The sequence below is a fragment of the Ochotona princeps genome, chromosome 7 (genome assembly GCF_030435755.1).
Source record: "Ochotona princeps isolate mOchPri1 chromosome 7, mOchPri1.hap1, whole genome shotgun sequence".
Classification (NCBI taxonomy): domain Eukaryota; kingdom Metazoa; phylum Chordata; class Mammalia; order Lagomorpha; family Ochotonidae; genus Ochotona; species Ochotona princeps.
Window position 1 is genome coordinate 66377176 of NC_080838.1, and position 19505 is coordinate 66396680.

Here is a 19505-nt window from a genome sequence, read left to right on the forward strand (position 1 = left end):
TCAACTCGGACTTCTCAACAACGAGGAAATTAGTAAACCATCAAATGGACTGCTTACCATACACTTTCCTCATAACTAAATAACACACACACAAAAATCAAAATAATATTTGTCATCACTCTAAACTATTGCCAGCAACTGACGGAAACTGCCAATTTGCCATATTCATGTTCACAACATGCTAAATATACTCTGCTGTTACTTCATCCATGGAATGCCTACATGCCTAGAACAGAGAATTTTCACCATCTCTTGCCGTGGGACCTGACTTGCAGCAATCTATATTTAGATCAGAACTAATTATAAAGAAGTACAATAATTTTAACAGTAACATCAACCATCTTTTCAATAATTTAAAACATTATTTTCTTATTGAAAAGGCAGAGTTACAGTGATAAAGAGAGTCAGAGAGATCTTCCATCTGCTGATTCCCCAAATGGGCGCAATGGCCATTTGTTTAAAAAACAGTCATTTTATCTGTTTGATAGGAAGAGTTACAGAAAAATGGAGAGGGGACAAGGGGAGAGAGAGAGAAAGAGAGAGTGAGAGAGTCCATTGGCTCACAAATGGCCTTGATTGCTTAAAGCCAGGAACCAAGAGTTTCTTCTGGATCTCCCATACAGTTTCAGGGACCCAAGTACGTGGGCCATTCTGCACTGCTTTCTCAGGCCATAAGCACATGAACCGGCGGCAATATGGGATGCTGACGTCGACACTGGACACTGACCCGCTATAGGACAATATTCTCTTGAGTTCTACTTGTCTTGCAAGTGTCTCCCCTAGTGGATTATGAGTTTCCAGGGAGAAATAGTCCTGTCCATCATTTTCCCCCAACAACATGCACACTGAGGCAGTGGATACAGTCAGTATTGACTGAATGAAATTATCTTGGAATATTCAGCGTCCTAAATAGAAGCAGACAGTTATGGCTTGTTTCACATACAGCATTTTATAAGAACAATTCTCAAAAGTATGGTCTGTAAGCCATACAACTTATAGATTAATTTGGACATACTTAGTTCTTCATTCATTACATATAGATTTTCCTCTTTGTATGTAGCTAAAGTCTATTTATTATTACTCCACCAAGTGAGCTATTAAAAGCCATTATTTGTCCTATAATTGGCACATCTCTCAAGCATGCTAAGGAGTCTAATTTAGCACTTGTCAGAGAAGTCTGGCACCTAGACAAATCCTTAGCAGATGCATTTAAGGAGATAGTTGGATTTCCTCCCAATTTCAAAAGGTTGACTTTCTTATCATGCAAGGTTCTGATTACAGTTCCTGCCTATTAATTGTAAATTGCTGTTAGTTTTCTTTTATCACTATCAGTTGCTGGGTTTAACTAATTTTTTAGTACCTTGACAGGACAGTTAGAGATAGGTTCTGGAGTTGGAGTGACTATAATCTGTATCAGCTTGAGCAAATTATTTTTCTTGAACCTCAATTTTTCTATCTCAAAACAAGGAAGACATAAGGGTACTTGTCTCATTGGTTTCATCTGGAAATCACTGAATAAACACGAATGTAGGGTGCTTTCACAGGATGGTACTTGATGTGCAAATATCATTCCTTGAGATACACATTGGTATCCAATAAGACCCATGCTCGCATCCAAGGACCTGTGTGTGGCAGACAGGCAAACTCCCCTGCATTCAGCGTGGTTTATAGGAGAGTCACAGGGACAGTATTAGTAATGAAATAAGTTAGACAATGAGAAGGTGCTTGGCATGTAGTATTTGCTTATATATATATAAGCTAATACACATATAGCTAAATTTGGTTCGCCTGAGTTTAGACCCAAGTGGCAATGACTAATTAAAACAGAAGTTTATTTCTTTTACACACCATGGACAGCCAAAATTAGCTATTTATTCATGTTCTTCCCATCTTGTTGCTCCCCTGTTTCTCAAGTGGAGATCCCATTCCATAGTCCATATGACAGCTCCAGCACCAGCCATCATTTCTGGTGAGTAGTAGGATAGAAGGCAGGGAGAAAAAGCATAGCTCCTCTCTCCAGGGACACTTGTCACAAGTTATAGCCAACACTTCAGCTTGCATTCCACTGGCCAGAATTAATCACACAGGCACACCCAGCTGCATCAGGAGGCCAGGAAATACTATCTTTATTTTGGATAGACATGTTCCCAGCTTAAAAGCATGGAGTTGCTTATTAAAAAACTGGGTTTAAGTATCCGCAAGACCTGGCATAGGGACAGGTTCTGAAGGAGGAGCTTGGGAAACTCCTCTGTTGGAACACAGTACCTACAGGTGAGCGCAAGAACCACGATATGGAGCAACCCAGGCCAGGCAAGAGGAAGATACCCACCAGCATACATATGGCATAGGTGGGGGGCAGACCAGGCTGAACCAGTTCACATCACCCATTGGCGAATCCAAACACCAGAATAGAGTGTGGGTCGGGCCAGGTTTGGTCGTGACACAAACCAGTGCACATGACAGAATGCCAAGGTGAGGTGAGCCATACCAGATGTGGTTGCAGCGCCCAAACAGCACACATGAGAACCAGGGGGGGAGGAGGCAAAGCCAGCAGAGAAATGTGGGCTCCCCTGCTAGACAACCACTCCTACTGGAAAGCATGAGTTGTGATGGGGACAGACCAGACGAGGCAGGGCTACAACACTTGTGGGCCTCATGTGAGCTAGATCAGAGAAAAGCCAGGCTGGGCTGACTGCAGATCTGGAACTGTGAATGGGCCTAGCACGGAAAAGGTGGGCACTCCTCTATTGGGCTGTGGCTCCCATTGGTGAGCATGAGAATCAGGGCTGGGGGTGGCCAGGCTGGACAGGAGGTAGCACCCACCGACATAAGTGTGGGTTGGATAGTGTGGTATGTTGGGCTAAGCTAGGCTGCAGCATCCAGAGGTGTGTACAAAAGCCAAATGGGATGTGGGATGGACTAGATCAGTCTGCTACACGCACCGGCAGGTATAGGAGCTACGGCTGAGCTGGACCTGGTGGAGGTTATTGAGAGTCACTCTGACCAGGCTGCGGTTCCCGCAGGTGTGTGTGAAGGCAAGTGTGTGGTGGGCAGGGTTAGGCTGGGCCACAGCATCCATTGGTTTGAGTATGAAATTGGGCTGGGAATAGAACTGACCAGGTGACTGCAACCACCTGTGTGTGTGTAGGCTGAGGCGGGTAACAGATTGAGTCAGACCCTGCACTGGCCGGCACATAGGAGTCAGTCACTTCCAGTAAGGTTTCTTTGGAGCCTCTCCCTAACTGGACTCAAAACTCCAACCAAAGAAAATCATAGTATCTGTCGTCTGACTGTGGAGTGCATATGTCAGAACTTCTTGCTTGCTTAAGCCTGTGCAGTAGACAACATGCATAGAGGCACATGAAAATATGACAGCTCATTGAGTCCTGCAGAGGATATCAAGTGCCATGGCAGAGGACAGAGGGAAGAACAAATTGGACAACTCTCTCACCAAGCTTTGAGAGCATTTTTCTGGGTGACTGGAGACTCTAGGTGGACTATGTTAGTCAATGGACCTTGGGATGACTTCATCGCTGGAGCAATTAAATGAATAGCATTTCAGAAATACCAAAACCACTTAAGCAGGACCCTCAGAATATGTTCCACATTGAGGACCCTGTGGTGATGAGATGACTGTCTCCCAATCCCAGCTACAAGTGTGATTGGGTTGCTGGGAGCTGACCTCTTCTCTTCTCTTCCTCATTCCCAAGATACAGGAAGAAGAAAAATAAAATTGGAAGCAATGGTCTCATCCTATTCCTCTACCCTTCCCACTCTAATCAGTGGTCCACGTGGACATGCATCCTTCTCAACTATGTAAACATCATTTAAAAAACTGGGAAAAGGACCCGGCACGGAGGCCTAACGGCTAAAGTCCTCACCTTGAACGCGCCGGGATCCCATATGGGTGCTGGTTCTAATCCCAGCAGCTCCACTTCCCATCCAGCTCCCTACTTGTGGCCTGGGAAAGCGGTCAAAGACAGCCCAAAGCTTGGGTCCCTGCACCCGTGTGGGAGACCTGGAGGAAGTTCCTGGCTCCTGGCTCAGGATCAGCGCAGCACCAGCCCCGTTGTGGTCACTTGGGGAGTGAATCATCGGATGGAAGATCTTCCTCTCTGTCTCTCCTCCTCTCTGTATATCTGATTTTGTAATAAAAAATAAGTATTTTTAAAAAGCTGGGGAAAAAAAAGAAATATTTATTTATTTATATATTTGAAAGACAGAATTATAGGAGAAAGAATCTTCCATCCACTGTTTCACTTTCCAAATGGCAGCATTGGCTGGAGCTGAGCTGATCTGTGTCTCCCACACAGCGGCAGGGGCCCAAGTTCTTGGACCATTCTCTACTGCTTCTCCAGGCATTTAGTAGGGAATTTGATGGGAAGTGAAGCAGTCAGGACTCAAACTAGTTTCCCACATGGGATGTTGGTGTTGCAGGTGGTGGCATTTTTTTAAAAAGACTTATTTATTTTTATTGGAAAGACAAATCTACAATCTACAGAGAGGAGACAAAGAGAAAGATCCTCCATCCGTTGGTCCAATCCCCAAGTAGCTGCAAAGGCTGGAGCTGAGGCAATCCAAAGCCAGGAGCCTCCTCTGAGTCTCCAACATGGGTGCAGGGTCCAAAAACCTTGGGTCATCCTCCACTGCTCTCCCAGGTCACAAGCAGGGAGCTGGATGGGAAGTGAAGCAGCTGGGATATATGAACTGGCATCCATATGGGATCTCAGAGCATGCAAAGCCAGGACTTTAGCCACTAGGCTACCTCTCTGGACCCAGGTAATGGCTTTATCTGCAACACCACAGGGCTGGCTCCTGGCTTTAAAATTTTGTTGGAGGGCCCGGTGGGGTGGACTAGTGGCTTAAGTCCTCACCTTGAATGCGCTGGGATTCCATATGGGTGCTGTTTCTAATCCTGGCAGCCCCGCTTCCCATTCAGCTCCCTGCTTGTGGCCTGGGAAAGCAGTTGAGGACAGCCAAAAGCCCTGGGACCCTGCACCTGCATGGGAGACCTGGAGGAGGTTCCTGGCTCTTGGCTTGGGATTGGCCCAGCACCGACCATTACAGTCACTTGGGGAGTGAATCATTGGATGGAAGATCTTCCTCTCTGTCTCTCCTCCTCTGTATTTCTGACTTTGCAATAAAAATAAATAAATCTTAAAAGCAAACAAACAAGCAAAAACTTAGTTGGAGATGGACATTTGGCACAGGAGCTTAACTTGCCACTCAGGACAACTGCACCCCATTCCGGAGTACCTGGTTTAAGTCCTGTCTAATCGGCTTCTAATCTACCTTCCTGTAAATGTGCATCCTGGGAAGCAGCTATAACAGCCCAAGTCCTTGAGCTTCTGCCGTGCACACTGAAGTACTGTCCTGAGTTCCAAGCTCCTGGCTTTGTTCTGGCCCAACCTTGTCTAGTGCAGCCATCTGAGCGGTGAGCCAGGGAAAGGACGATTGTTCTCCATCTCTCCACCTTTCAAATAAAATATAATATATCCCTGAAAACATTTTCAAAGTTTTCTGGCCACAAGTGACCCAAAAGAAACAATCCAGTGTCGTGATTTGGTACTCAAAATCCTCTCCAACCCATTCCCAACCCACTTCTTGCTCAGCCCTTTACTCAACCTTCTAGTCTTTCTAGAGAGCCTGGGTTGTCAGCGTGTGCTTCTCAGGGTCTGAGAGCAATCAGTCTGGTGCCACTGGGTGGAGAACTCTGAGACTGGGGAGTTGGCATAATTAGGTTTCTAAGTTTTACTATCTCTTACGAGTGTGATAAAAATTAAATTTATATGCACAAAGCTCCTACAGCAGTTTTGGGGGTGGGCATTTGGCATAGCAGCTAGGATACCACTTGTGACACCTACCTCCCATATGGAGTTGCCTAGGCTCAATTCTTGACTCTGGCACCAATTCCAATATCCTGCTAAAGCTTATCCTGAGAGAGAGAGCAGGTGATGGCTTAAGTGGTTCAGTTTCTACCTCCCCCAAGGGAAGCCTCAATGGGGTTCCAGGCTCATGGCTCCAGGCTGGCCCAGGTTGGATTGTTGCATGAATGTAGTGATGGTGGAGGCCAGTGTTATGGTATGGCAAGTTAAACCACTGCCTGTTACGCCAGCATCCCATAAGGGCACTGGTCTGAGTGCCAGCTGCTCCATTTCTGATCCAACTCCCTGCTAATGTGCTCAGCAAAGCAAGAGGATGACCTAACTGCTTGCATCCCTGAACCCATGTTGGAGAGAGACCTGGATGAAGCTCCAGGCTCCTGGCTTCAGATCAGTCATTGCTGTCATTTTCCTCTCTCTGTAACTCTGCCCATCAAATAAACACATATTTTTTTTTTTTACAAAAAAGATAGTTGAGCTGGTTTTTAAAAATGTATTTATTTTTAATGGAAAGGCAAATCAGTCTTACGGAGAGAAGGAATGACAGAGAAAAACATCTTTCATCTGCTGGTTTACTCCCCACATGGCTACAACAGCAGAAACCAAGCTGAGCAGATCTGAAGCCAGGAGTCAGGAGCTTTCTCCAGGTCTCCAATGTGAGTGCAGGGTCCCAAAGCTTTGGTCCATCCTCTGCTGCTTTCCCAGGCCACAAGCAAAGATCTGGATGGGAAGTGGAACAGACAGGACACGAACCAGTGTCCACATGGGATGCTGGTGTGTCAGACAAAAGATTAGCCAGTTGAGCTCTCACACCAGTCCTGTTGATTTTTTTAAGATTTATTTATTTTTATCTGAAAAGCAGGTATATAGAGAGAAGGACATACACAGTGAGAGAGAGAGCTTTCATCAGCTGATTCACTTTCCACATGGCCACAACAACCAGAGTACCTACTCCAAAGCAAGGAACCAGAAGTATCTTGCAGGTCTCCCATGTAAATGCACAGTACCAAGAACTTGGGCTATCCTCCATTTTTCCCAGTGTATAAAGAGGGAGCTGGATCAGATGTGGAGCAGCTGGGACATAAATCAGAAAATTAGCCTGTATGTCAACCACCATGTCAGCCCCCAAGCTAATTTTTTTTTTTTTGAGAGACAAAGATTTGCCATTTGCTATTTCAGTTCTCCAAATACCTGCAACGGCTGTAGTCAAACCAAGACAAAACTGGGAGTTGGGAACACAGTCTGGGTCTACCTGGACTGTTGCTGCCTGGGACTCAAGCACTTGAAGCATCACCTGCTATCTCCCAGAGTGTGCATTAGCAGGAATCCCAAATCAAGAGTGGAGCCAGGACCCAAACTCAGGACCCCAGAACAGAATGCGGATGTCCTAAGTGTCATAACAAACACTAAGCCAAAAACCCACCCCAGGTTGATTCTCAAATATAGGAAGAACTGGAGGCACTGGAGAAAGGCAGCCCAGAACGTCTTCCTGTCTCTTTGTGCAGCATGTTGAATCACTGTCCCCTAAAAAGTTATGCTCATGCCCAAATCCCTGCTGCCCATATGTGGCCTTCTACTCACAGAGATGTGAAGGTCTGTAGCCGTAATTATGGGGCTTAGGATGAGATTTCTAGCACTTTCTCTAACTCTAGTGACCAGCGTCCTCCTAAGGGACAAAAGAAGAAAGACACACAGCAGGGAACCAGGATGAGGAAGTAGCCTGAGCTGGAGACCGGAGGCTGTGGCCTTGAACTAAGCAAGCTAAGGAATGTGGAAAGCTGCTGGAGGCTGCCGGAGGGAATGCAGAGAATGAGGATCAGAGAGAGAGAGAGAGCTCTCCCAGCACTTTGCCTTCCATTGTGGAGGGAATGCATCACTGTTATTTGAAGGCACGTGTCAAGCCCATGTTTGTTGCGGCTGATGGACCCACGCAGACTGCCCACTTGCCATCCCCACGGAACACCTAAGAGCAGGTTGGCCTTTACCATCCCTGAGTCGAAGGGCCTGGAGGTGCCTGCAGGTGGGAAGCTGTTTCACCCAATGTGATGAGGCAAGGCCCTGGGCGATGGTGACGGGCGTGTGGACGTGCAGAGCGGCAGTTCCGAGCACAGCAAACACTTCTTTTCGGCTTTGCCTGGTTTGTGTGAGGGAGGCAAACAGCCAGCAGAGGTGGTGGAAAACAAACAGGAGAGGGAGCAGGAGTCAGGTCCCAAGGAGGCCAAACACAATGAACGGGGCCAAGGCGAGGAGGCAGACCAGGGATCAGTCTTTGAAAGAAAACCTAAGTCCAAAGGAGGGGCTGATCCCAGCTCTGTCCATCAAGGACCCACTGCTCCATGACACTGCTGAGTGACTATGTCTGAGAAGAGGAGTAGAGCGAACATTCCTGGGAGAACACCAGTTTTAAGAACATTCATAGGTAACTCTTGGTATCTTCCCCATGCTAGATAAAGTCTGTGAAGGTTTGGATGTCCCCACCCACACCCGTGTTGAAGCTCAATGCCTCCTGGGAGGTGCCCTCATGAATGCATTAATCTGTTCACGGAGTGACTGATTGGTAGCTTACCTTGAGAGTGGGTCTCTTGTAACAGGCAGCTGGACTCTGTCTCCTGCATTCACCAGTCTTCCCTTGGGATTCTCTCACCACCCTGGCATTTAGGCAACTAACAGGAGGCCACTGCCAGACAGCATCCTGCAGCCCTGGACCTCCTGCCTCACAAGTGTGAGCTCCATCAACCTTCAGCTTCAGTTTCAGCAACAGACATATTCCCACATCAGATTAGCAAACCGTCTCCCAGTCCCTCACATTTCCATTCACATTGTTATGGTCTGAATCTTGTCACACCAAATCTACTCTGCCTCGGAAACCTCAAGTCCAAGAGTTAAGATGTGATGTTTTGCACACAATATCCCAACCTAGCTCTTGCACACATTAACACCCATGGCACCTGCTTTTCCAGCCTGTCAAGGCAATCCTACACCTTCTCTGCCAGTCACTTTTCACCTTTCTGAACTGACTTCCTTCACTGTCCATCCATACTGCCACCTTCTTCCCTTCACCTTGATCTTCAACCCCTCTGCCAACCTTCAATCCTGACAGCCCAGGGCCAACCTGCCAGCCCTGTTTCCACCTACCCAGGGTAATACACACTAGAAAAACACCCAAGGGCCTCGGAGCCCTGTGCACTTTCCAAGTAAGTTGCATCCTTTGCCCAAGTGCATTCATCTGTGCTGCTCTCAACAAAAGCAAAGGCTCACTCATGCTTTTTTGTCTCTCTAAATATTTAAACAAAGAAAGCAGCAGGGAACAGGAGGTCTTTGTGTCCAGCCTCCCCAAGTTGTCTTTCCTGCCAAGGTGCCTGTGAGACAGATGCGCATCCACAGCTGGAGCAGGCCTGAGCTGCTTCCTCCTCCTGGACCCAGTGGTCACCACAGGTCTAGACCACCGTAAACAGCACGTGAGCCACAGGGCTGCATGGTGTCTCCACGCCTGCTCCCAAGAGCTGGGCAATGATGGTGTGGAAACCAGGTGTTCCAAACGGCAGAGCTGCTGTCAGCCAGGTCCTTAAATAACCACACAGAGAACAGCTGCCTGCCTGTGTGGGTACAGAGTGCCCTAGAAAATGACGCAAGTGTGAAACAAGGCTTCCTTGTGTTTGCGTCACTACAAGCTAGGGTTTATTCATTACACCTGTTCAGCCTGTCTTACTCCATACAAGAGTCACTTCCCTTTCCCTGTTCTTACCAGTGGATCTGCTGTGCCTGTCACCGAGACTGCCTCTCTGGACTCTGGACTGCAGTCCCAACACCAGCTCTGCTGTATCAATTATTTACTGTTTCTTCAGGACTCCAACTTCTCCCCTCCTGGCTCTTCTCGCTCAGCACAGAGACCTGATCAAATCTCTCAGAGGAAAAAAACTGATTTGGTCCATGCTTGATAGTCTCCTAAACTTCTCTCTGTCCTTCCTGTCATGGTCAAGTCTTTCTCGCCCCCATCTCTGCCTCCTCTCCCTAGTCTGTGACTCGCATTGCTGCTCTGAAACTGCTGCAGGTCAGGCCCAGTTACCTGACAGGTGTGGTGTTGTTTCACTCCTTATCCACCTTGGCACCCTCTCGAGAAAGCTGTCCCTCCTTCGGCTCCGGTGATTCCCTTCCCTGCCAGTTGGCACCTACCCCGCCAGTCACTTCTAGGTCATGTTGATGGTTTCTTTTTCTTCTTTCTTCATGGTGACTTTTCCATTGCTATCTCTTTCTAATCAATCAAAAAAGGCTGATTTATTTTAAATGCAGAGTTACAGAGAGAGCTCATTCATCCACTGATTCACTTCTCAAATGGCTACAATTGTCAAAACTAGGCCAGACTGAAGTCAGGAGCCAGGAGTTTCTCCTAGGTCTCCCATGCAGGTGGCAGGGACTCCAATACTTGGGCCATCTTTTTGCAACTTTCCCAGTGTATGAGAAGGGAGCTGGAGCAGAAATGGAGCAGCTGGGTCTCAAACTAGCATTCATATAGATGACAGTATCCAAACTTAGATGCTCAGATCTATACTGCCAATTCTTCTATAGTGCTTCTACAGTCTATATTACCTCCACACACACATTTCCCCCCTAAAAACAGGATCTTATTAAACTTGTTGTATCTTTTAAGTGGCACTTTTTGCATTTAACAACACTGAAATCAAAACATATCCTACTATCAGCAGAGTTAAGTTGGATTCAATATAGTGGGCTGTCATTGTTCACTCATATCAGGTCTGGATTCCAAATAGCCTTATCTCCAGGAAACCTTTCTACAGGACTTCTTCCAAAGGCTGGCCTTCCTCTCCCTGCCAGGGCCCTGCTGCAAGGTCTCCTACCTCCTTCCACCTGCTTCAGTAGGTCCTGCCATATCAATCGCATCCTCTTCCTTCAAACCACACAGGCTGAGTAGGTGTCCTTGCAGGCACGCAGGCAGCTCGGCCACATCAGATCCCTCTGCATGTGTCCTGAAACTGCTTCCGGTCTAAAGGTTTTCCTTTAGCAATTTTCTGCTCCAAGGTGCCTCTTGTTAGAATGTTCTGCGACCCTAGCTAAGCCTGAGTTCTTTCATGTACCTCCCTCAGTTTCTCTAGTGCCTGTCTGCTAAATCGCTTACCCCATTAGCTCACACTATTTTTCTTGTTTGGTGTTTTCAGACTTTCTTTCTTTCAGATTAATCAATTAGTCAACCAATTAGATTGATTAGTTACATTAGCTTGAAGGGCAGGATGGCAGAGAGGGAGGGAAAGACAGGAAGAAAGATTTTCCATATGCTGGTTTACTCCTCCACTGGCTGCAACAGCCAGGGTTGAGCTAGGTAAAAGCCAGGAACCTGGAGCTTCACCCAGGGCTCCACATGCGTGACAGGGGCCCAAGCAAATGGGCTCTCATTCTCTGCTTTCCCAAATGCCATAGCAGGTAGCTGGATCAGAAGTGGAGTAGCTGGGATCTGAACTCCAATATGGCATGCTGTCATCTCTAGTGACAACTTAACCCACTTTCTTATTTATATCATTTCCAGCAGTGCCAGGCCAATGGAGTTACTCTGGAATTATTGTGGGGAATAATGAAATGAATGTGAGGGAAACCACATTCCAGTTATCCACCCCAAAGAACAAGAACAAGGAAGACAGAGGTCTGCCTGCAAAGCACCCAGGCACTCAAGAAGCGAAAGCAATTGGATGTTTAAAAAAGATTTATTTATTTATTTATTTATTTATTTATTTATTTTATTCATTTTATTACAGCCAGATATACACAGAGGAGGAGAGACAGAGAGGAAGATCTTCCGTCCGATGATTCACTCCTCAAGTGAGCCACAACGGGCCAGTGCGCGCCGATCCGAAGCCGGGAACCTGGAACCTCTTCCGGGTCTCCAACGTGGGTGCAGTGTCCCAATGCATTGGGCCATCCTCAACTGCTTTCCCAGGCCACAAGCAGGGAGCTGGATGGGAAGTGGAGCTGCCGGGATTAGAACCGGCGCCCATATGGGATCCCGGGGCGTTGAAGGCAAGGACTTTAGCCGCTAGGCCACGCCACCGGGCCCAAGATTTATTTATTTTTATTGGAAAGTCAGATACACAGAGAGGAGACAAGACAGAGAGGAGCATCTTCCATCCAATGATTCCCTCCCCAAGTGGCCGCAATGGCTAGAGCTGAGCTGATCTGAAGCGGGGAACCTGGAGCTTCTTCCGTGTCTCGCATGGGTGCAAGGCTTTGGGCCATCCTACTGGATGGGATTAGAACTGGTGACCATATGGGATCCCAGCGCATAAAGGTGAGGACTTTAGCCGCTAAGCTACCACTCCAGACCCAGCTATTGGATTTTATATTCTTTTCCCACCCTTGATTTTTGCCCCTGTTGACCTGACCTACTCATTCCATTCTTAGGTCAAAATAATCTGCTTTCAACAACCACACCCCAGCAGACCTTCCTTCCTTTTTCTCAAGTGTGCAAGTCCAAACTTCAGACTACAACATTGCACCCTTCTGCAACAAGTTCTGTATTTTGTCACCAGGATACCAAAGAGGGATTCTTTGCACTTGCCACTCTGAAATGCCCCTATGAGCTCGAGCTCTCTGGGCTCTTTCTGCCCCAGATGTGGATACACCCTCAGTGTCACCATGGTGCAACACCAGTAAATAAACTCAACATAAGGTCTGAAGCTTACTAGCAAGGCATGACTTCAATTTCCTGAAGACTTGATGGCATGCAGAGGTTACCGTGGAAGTCATTATTCCTTCCCCTCCTCAATTAAGTGCTGGCTTTAGATTCTAGAAAATGTTGAACACAAACAAAAATATCTCCAATTCTTCTTCTTGCCCTAGATAAAGTCAAGGACTCTGGTTAGTTCAGGAAACATTCCAGGGTTCTCTTGGGGGTTTTAAATAAAGCTCAGCTAGTAAGGTCTGTGTGGCAGTCACTAAGATTGGCTTATTGGGGTTCTGAATACTTAGCCTGGCAGTCAAGATACCTGCATGGCACATCAAAGTTCCTGGGTTCAGTTCCAGTTCCCTGACTCCAGCTCCAGTGCCGACCCCGGGAGGTAGTGTACCAGCTTACCGGGTTAGGCTCTTGTCATCCTGTAGGAGGTCAGGATTGAGTTCCTGGCTCCCAGCATCAGCTCTGGCCCAGCTCCAGCTGTTGCAGGCATTTGGAGAGTAAACCAGCAGATGATAGATCTCTGTCTCAAAATAAATTGTTTCTGCTACCAAAAAATAAAATAAAATAAAAAGAGAAGGAAAGAAAGAAAGAAAGAAAGAAAGAAAGAAAGAAAGAAAAGAAGAGTCAAGATTCATGAACAGTCAGATATGGTGATACAGAAGAAAAAAAGTAAAAAAAGAAGGAAGATCAAGAAACGGGAGTGACATGGGTCGGTGTGATGATTCAATTGGTTAATCCTTCGCCTACAACTACTGGCATCCCATATGGGTGCCAGTTCATATTCCAGCTGCCCCACTTCCCATCCAGCTTTCTGTTTGTGACCTGGGAAAGTAATAGAGCATGGCACAAGCCCTTGAGACCCTGAACCCACGTGGGAGACCCAGAACAGGCTCCTGGCTTCTGGCCTCAGATCAGCTTAGCTCCAGCCATTGCAGCCACTTGGGGAGTGAATCAGTGGATGAAAGATCTTCCTCTCTGTCTCTCCTTTTCTCTGTAAATCTGCCGTTCTAAAAACAAACAAAAAAATCTTAAAAAATAAAATGGAGTGACAAATGCTAGGCAAGAAGCAAACAGAGACTTTATAATAGGAAATGCGGCAGACTTGAAAGGATTACCAGCAGGGTTGGAGCCCAGGGTGGGAACACAGTGTGAAATGTTATGGAAACAAAGAAGAAAGCAAAGCCAAAGAAAAGGTTGGAAGGGGGCTGCAGATAAACCAAGCAAAGGCTCTTGAGCAAGCACAGTGAGATACTCTCAGGACAGGGCTAACACACTGACACATTTCTTGAATGTCTGAGGACCTGTCTTCCAGCTCCAGCTCCCTGCCAGCGTGCACCTTGGGAGACAGTAGGTGCTGGCTCACTTAAGCTGGGTCCCTGCCATCCACATGGGCGACCTGGATTGAGTTTTGGACACCTGGCTTCAGTAAGGCCTAGTTTGGGCTGCTGTGTGTGGGTCCGTGGATGGAGAAGAGGACCAACAAATAGGAAGTTTTCTCCCTCCCCTAAAAAAAAAAAAAAAAAAAAAAAGAGCCAGAAAACAGAAGCGCTACCTTACAAACCCGAGATCTCACCACTAAGCCACATAGAGGCGCCTACACGATGCTCCTCCGTGCGTGAGTAAATACAGTTAACCCGGGACCTCCCAGAGTGCCACCACATCACTCTTGTTCCTTCCAACTACAGGGGCAATGAACCCCCAGACATCGGCGGGTGACTTCGGCACAACTCGGAGTCCAGCCAGGGTAGCAAATCCTGCCGGTCCTCCCCGCATCCGGGAACACTTGGTTTGGATCGGGCAAATTTCGCGGGGTAATCTAAAACTCACTTGCCGAGGGCGAGAGCGCGGCAGTGCACCTTCAGGAAGGCTCACAGAGCGCCTGCAGGCACCCCGACCCTCACCTCCCCGCCCCTACCTGTGCACTTGCGCCGTAACTTTGTGGCGCAGGGAAAGAACAGGAGCCCAGTGTCTTAGGGCTTCTTTCCTACGTGGCAAAGCCTTGGAGGAGCAGCAAGTCGCTTACCTGCCTGCCTGCCTGCGTGCCTGGCTTCCACTGGCCGGCTCCCGGTTCGCTCCGGACCTCACCCCCAGGCACTCCCTGGGGCTCCGACCCGCCTGACTCATCTGGGATGGGTGACTGGGGGTGGGGGTGGGGGAAACCAGGGAGGGCGGAGGGACTGCAGGAGGCGGGCCAGGCCCTTCCCCCTATAGCCCAGAGGGAGGAGGCGTCACCAAGGCGCAGGTGAAACCGATTCCAACCTATCCCGGGAACTTTCGCCGCAGGGACTGGCTGCCAGAGGCCCGCGTCTCGCCCAGCGGCGACCCGGGAGCCGCCCTCTGCCCACCTAGGTGGCTAGCAGCAGCTCAGCCCTGGGATCGCCTCCCGCGTGGACCCAGAGCCCTCCCGCCGCTCACGGGGGCCGCGGGCTGCACGCTGGGCTTGGTGGCTTGATGGAGACGAGGGGTGCCGCCCCGGGAGCAAGTGACCCTCTCTGGGCCAGGGCTTCCGCTGCCGGGAAAGAGCGCCCGTGGAGCCAGACGCCGACAGTGTGGAGAGAGGGGACAACGAGGCTGCGATGGCCCGTGAGCTGAGCCAGGAGGCACTGCTGGACTTCCTGTGCCAGGCTGGGGGCCGAGTGACCAACGCCTCCTTGCTGAGCCACTTCAAGAGCTTCCTCCGAGACCCCGACGCGCCCCCGAGCGAGCACCAGCGTCGCCGCGAGCTCTTCAAGGGCTTCGTCAACTCGGTCGCCGCAGTGCGCGTGGACCCCGACGGCACCAAGTGCGTGGTGCTCAAGAGGAGGTACCGGGACCTTCTGGGCGAGGAGGGGTTGCAGCGACCCCGCGAGCCGCCCGCGGCCGCCACCCCTGTAGGGGAAGCTGCGCCCCGGGGGCCGCCGCAGCCCAAGAGGCAACAGCGGCGGCGGCGCGAGAAGGAGCCGGAGGCGGAGCCAGCAGGTGCCGCAGTCCCAGCGGCGGACGCCCGGTGCAATGGCCTCCCGGCCAGCGGCACCCGGCAGCAGGAGCCCGGGAAAAGCGGCGGAGGCGGAGGGCGGCGGTGCAGCCCGGGATCCGGGGCCGCTGCCCAGGTCGCGGTCAGGTGTGCCGCGGCGGAGACGCAGGGCCGCTGCTGCTGGGAGTGCCTGCAAAACGGCCTGGGAGCGCTCCCCGGAGAGCAGCTGCCACAGCCCGGCGTGCTGCCGGACCCCGGCACCGCAACCCCGGGGCCGCTGCGGACGTCACCTGTCCCGGAGCAGCGCAGGACTCCTCCGGCGGCGCCGAGCTCACCTGCTGCCCCCGTCGGGGCTGCTGGCCGCGGGGCTTCCCCGCCGGTCCTACAGCAGGGCCCGGACGCCATCGAGGAGCCGCCCGAGCCGCTGAGCGCCGGCTCCCCGCATCTTTCGACCTTGGAACTGCAGCGGCGGCGTACCCGCGAGTGGGTGGCCAAACACCCACAGAGACTAGAGGAGCGGGCTCCGGGCCCCGTGCGGGCTTGGTCGGTGCTGCCAGACGACTTCCTGCAGCCGTCGTTGGAGCTCAGCCCCTCACCATCGGCTAAAGATCCCTCGCTTTCCTCTCCTGGCCACGTGACTGTAATTCCCGACGAGGCCTCCGAGTCCCGGCTTGGAGACCTTCCTCCACTGAATGTGTTTCGCAGCATTCGTTGTCAGCTGTCGCTCCAGGATCTGCATGACTTCGTGGACCAGGACAGTCACGGTAGTGAGGAGAGCAGCAGTGCGCCCAAGGACTCCCCGGGGGTTTCCGAGGAGGGGGTGCCCATGGCTCCGGGCACCCCGGCTTGGGGCCAGCCCAAGACTCCAGCCCAGCACCTTACTGAGTCTTTCAAGGTCACAGGCAGCCCGGGCCACAGCCCACAGGGCCTCTGCGAAAGAGAGGCGGGCCACTCCTCCCAGCAGGTTCCTGCCACTGCCCCGGCTAATGGCCTTGCAGAGCAGCCCAAGCTCAGGCGGTCCCTCCGCAGGAGCTCTCGGGCAGGCAGAGCCACCCTGTCATCCTCCGATGAGGAGTACCCTGGGGAGGAGCGGCCGCTGAAGAGCCGGCGCCCACCTCGGCCCCGGAAGCCCTCCAGGACAGGACCGGCATCCAGCCCCCGGGTGGATGCTGCGTTGACCTTCAGACTCACAGAACTCAGGCCAGCTGTGGTGGAGAAGGGCCGCGCGCACAGTGTGGAGAGGCCTGCATCCTGGGTGCCCCACAGAACCGAACACAAGCCTCCGTCCCTGGTACCTCTCGAAGCCCGGGAGCACCAGTGGATTGTGATGCTAGCCTGCGGCTCTTGGAACAATGTACTGGCTTTGTTCCAGGAGGATCCACAGCTGGCTTTGCACAAAGACTTCCTGACCGGCTACACGGCCCTGCACTGGATAGCCAAGCATGGCACCCTGTGGGCTCTGCAGAAGTTGCTTTTAGAAGCACACAAGGTCGGGATTGCTCTGGATGTCAACGTCAGGTCCAGTTGTGGGTACACCCCACTGCACCTGGCAGCCATTCATGGGCACCACGGGGTCATCAAGATGCTGGTGCAAAGGCTGGCTTGCCGGGTGAATGTGCGGGATTGCAGTGGGAAGAAGCCCTGGCAGTACCTGACCAGTAACACCTCTGGGGAGATCTGGCAGCTCCTAGGAGCCCCTCGGGGCAAGCCCATTTTCCCCGTGTCTCCTTTAGTGCACAGTTCTTCCCCTTCCCGGAAGACCAAGAGTCGGGACGTGGCTAGGAATGTCACCCGCAAGACCTCCTTGGCCGCACTCCTCAAAAGTCAGCACAGCAAATGGAAGTTGGCCAACCACCACGAGAAATTCCCAGCTGCCAGGGAAAGAGAAGAGTGCAGTGACTGATGCCCCTGCTTTCAGGTGCCATGAACACAGCCTCTTCCTCGAGCTACTCAGGGAGCCTTGGCAGGGCGGGAGTGGGCAGGGGAGATGGGGAGACAGAGAGCTGCTGAGAGGTTCTGCAGGAGAGGGGTCACCCACCTTGCATGGACTTGCCTGGGTGTTTAGTCAGCACTTCCTGGACCTCCAGGGTCACCTGGGCATGGTAAAGGTTGAAATCTTGGGGTTACTGAAATCTGCACAAGAAGTGGAGAGTGAGGTGCTGGAACTCCAACAAATGGCCTCATTTTCCCCTTGGCACTGTGGATCTGGGCACAGGAAGCCACCTGGTTTGGTGCAGCGGCAATATGAGGGGTTGGTGAAGATCAGACACAAAGCTGCTCTGGCTAGCGGCCCCACGGCTTTCATTCATTTGGACTAGAAATGTTGGCTGAGACTCGGGAACACCAGGTTTGCTTGCACATGGCTGCCCATTCTCCCCTTCCATTTTTGGCATTCAAATCAGTGTAATAAAATTCTCACTGGAGAGTAGGATTTCATATAGGAGACCCCTCAGCTCTGGCCCTGAGTCCCCTGCTGAGAGAAGCAATTGGGTGAGATCCACCTGCCGCCTTGACTCCACTCTAGGGGGAAAGGATTGGCATCCACGCCCTGATTTCCTCTGTCCATCCAAAGAGAATTTTCCAAAGGTAAGACCCATGTGGCTCATTTGTATAATGTCTCCCCACATAGCAAGCAACAGAATTACTATTCGTAGCCTCCTCTGGGTTTGAATGGCCAACATTCCTAGTAGGAAGAGACTGCCTCCCCACCAGGACTTTTCCAAGCTGCTAAACACAACATTATTTGCACTAAACTTATTGCCAATTAAAATGAAATATTAGCCATGAAGTACTGTGTATCTAACCAGCAGTGAGTGCTCCATTTAATTGCCCAGAGATACAACTGGTCATCCTGTGACCCTGCAGTGAGAGTATGTCTAGTATATAAATGGGAAGTCCATTCAAACAGTGCTGAAAAATTAAATGTTCAACTGGAAATAGTGAATATTTTCATGGCAATGTTTTCATTGACAGTGGTATGATGCTATAATTTTATAATATTTTTGTGTTTCTTGTTATCTTTCCTCATTGTAAGATCAATAGATCTTTATAATTTATTATACGTATGTTGATTATTGTTAATGTTCTTCACCAAATTGTGTCTCAGTGAGTGTCAAATATTTTTGTTTCTTTGTATTTTTACTTTGTGCTGAAATAAATATATCTCTTTGACTGAAAAACAAACCAAAAAATAGGTATCATAAATAAATTAAGGACTTTTTGTCCCCCCAAAAGATCTATGTAAGAGATGAAAACTTTGGCAAATCAAGTAAAACAGATGGTTAGACACTATGTGGAGAGATGAATATTTGAAAAATATAAGGGAAGTATCTATGTAGCTGTCAGCTTCTTTGAAACCCAATGAATTGTTTTTACTTTGCTCTAATATTATCACTGCTTCCATCTATTCCACTGATATAGTCCCTATGTTCTGTGAGATTTATCAAGGTAAGCCGGATGTGACTTTTCCACTTTTGAAATTTAAAATGTAAAAATACTTATTCTTTATTGCTTTACATCGTATTGTGCTCCCAGGATATCTGCATGACTTCAGATAAAAGCCTGTAAAATGAGGCATGGGAGAATAAGAGAAGGTGGTTGCAGGGCTGAGGAGAAGCAAGTGTAAGGCAAGGGAAACTGCTCAGGGTATCCTGGGTGTGAGAATATGCAGTGGAAAGGCTTGGAGTAGAAATCACTTTGGGCTGGGGAAATCCAGGAGGGCTTCATGGAAACCAGGAACCTTTATGTGAGTGATACTGGCCTTCCCAAGAAACCTGCTCTGTGAGTTAGACTGCATTCTTGGCTTGTGCTTCAGTGTGTGACTTACCCTGCACCAGGACTGGCTGCAGTGTGCTGGGAGGGGTTAGGGCAGAGAGGGCATTTAGAGCAGAGCAAAACACAGACCAGATCTTGCCGCCCTCCTGCTGATAATGTGAAATCTGGTCTGGAAGGCTTTGTTGGGCCCAGCACACTGTCCTAGCCCGCCTGC

The 19505-nt window shown here is 49.9% G+C and overlaps 1 protein-coding gene across 1 annotated transcript; it reads left to right on the top strand.

The window, feature by feature from the left end:
- Positions 1-14813: 14813 nt before the first annotated feature.
- SOWAHB (sosondowah ankyrin repeat domain family member B) lies at positions 14814-18683 on the top strand. The gene has a single exon (XM_004596222.2). The coding sequence runs from the start codon at positions 15141-15143 to the stop codon at positions 17418-17420; it is 2280 nt and encodes a 759-aa protein (XP_004596279.2). The 5' UTR covers positions 14814-15140; the 3' UTR covers positions 17421-18683.
- The last annotated feature ends 822 nt before the right edge of the window (positions 18684-19505 follow it).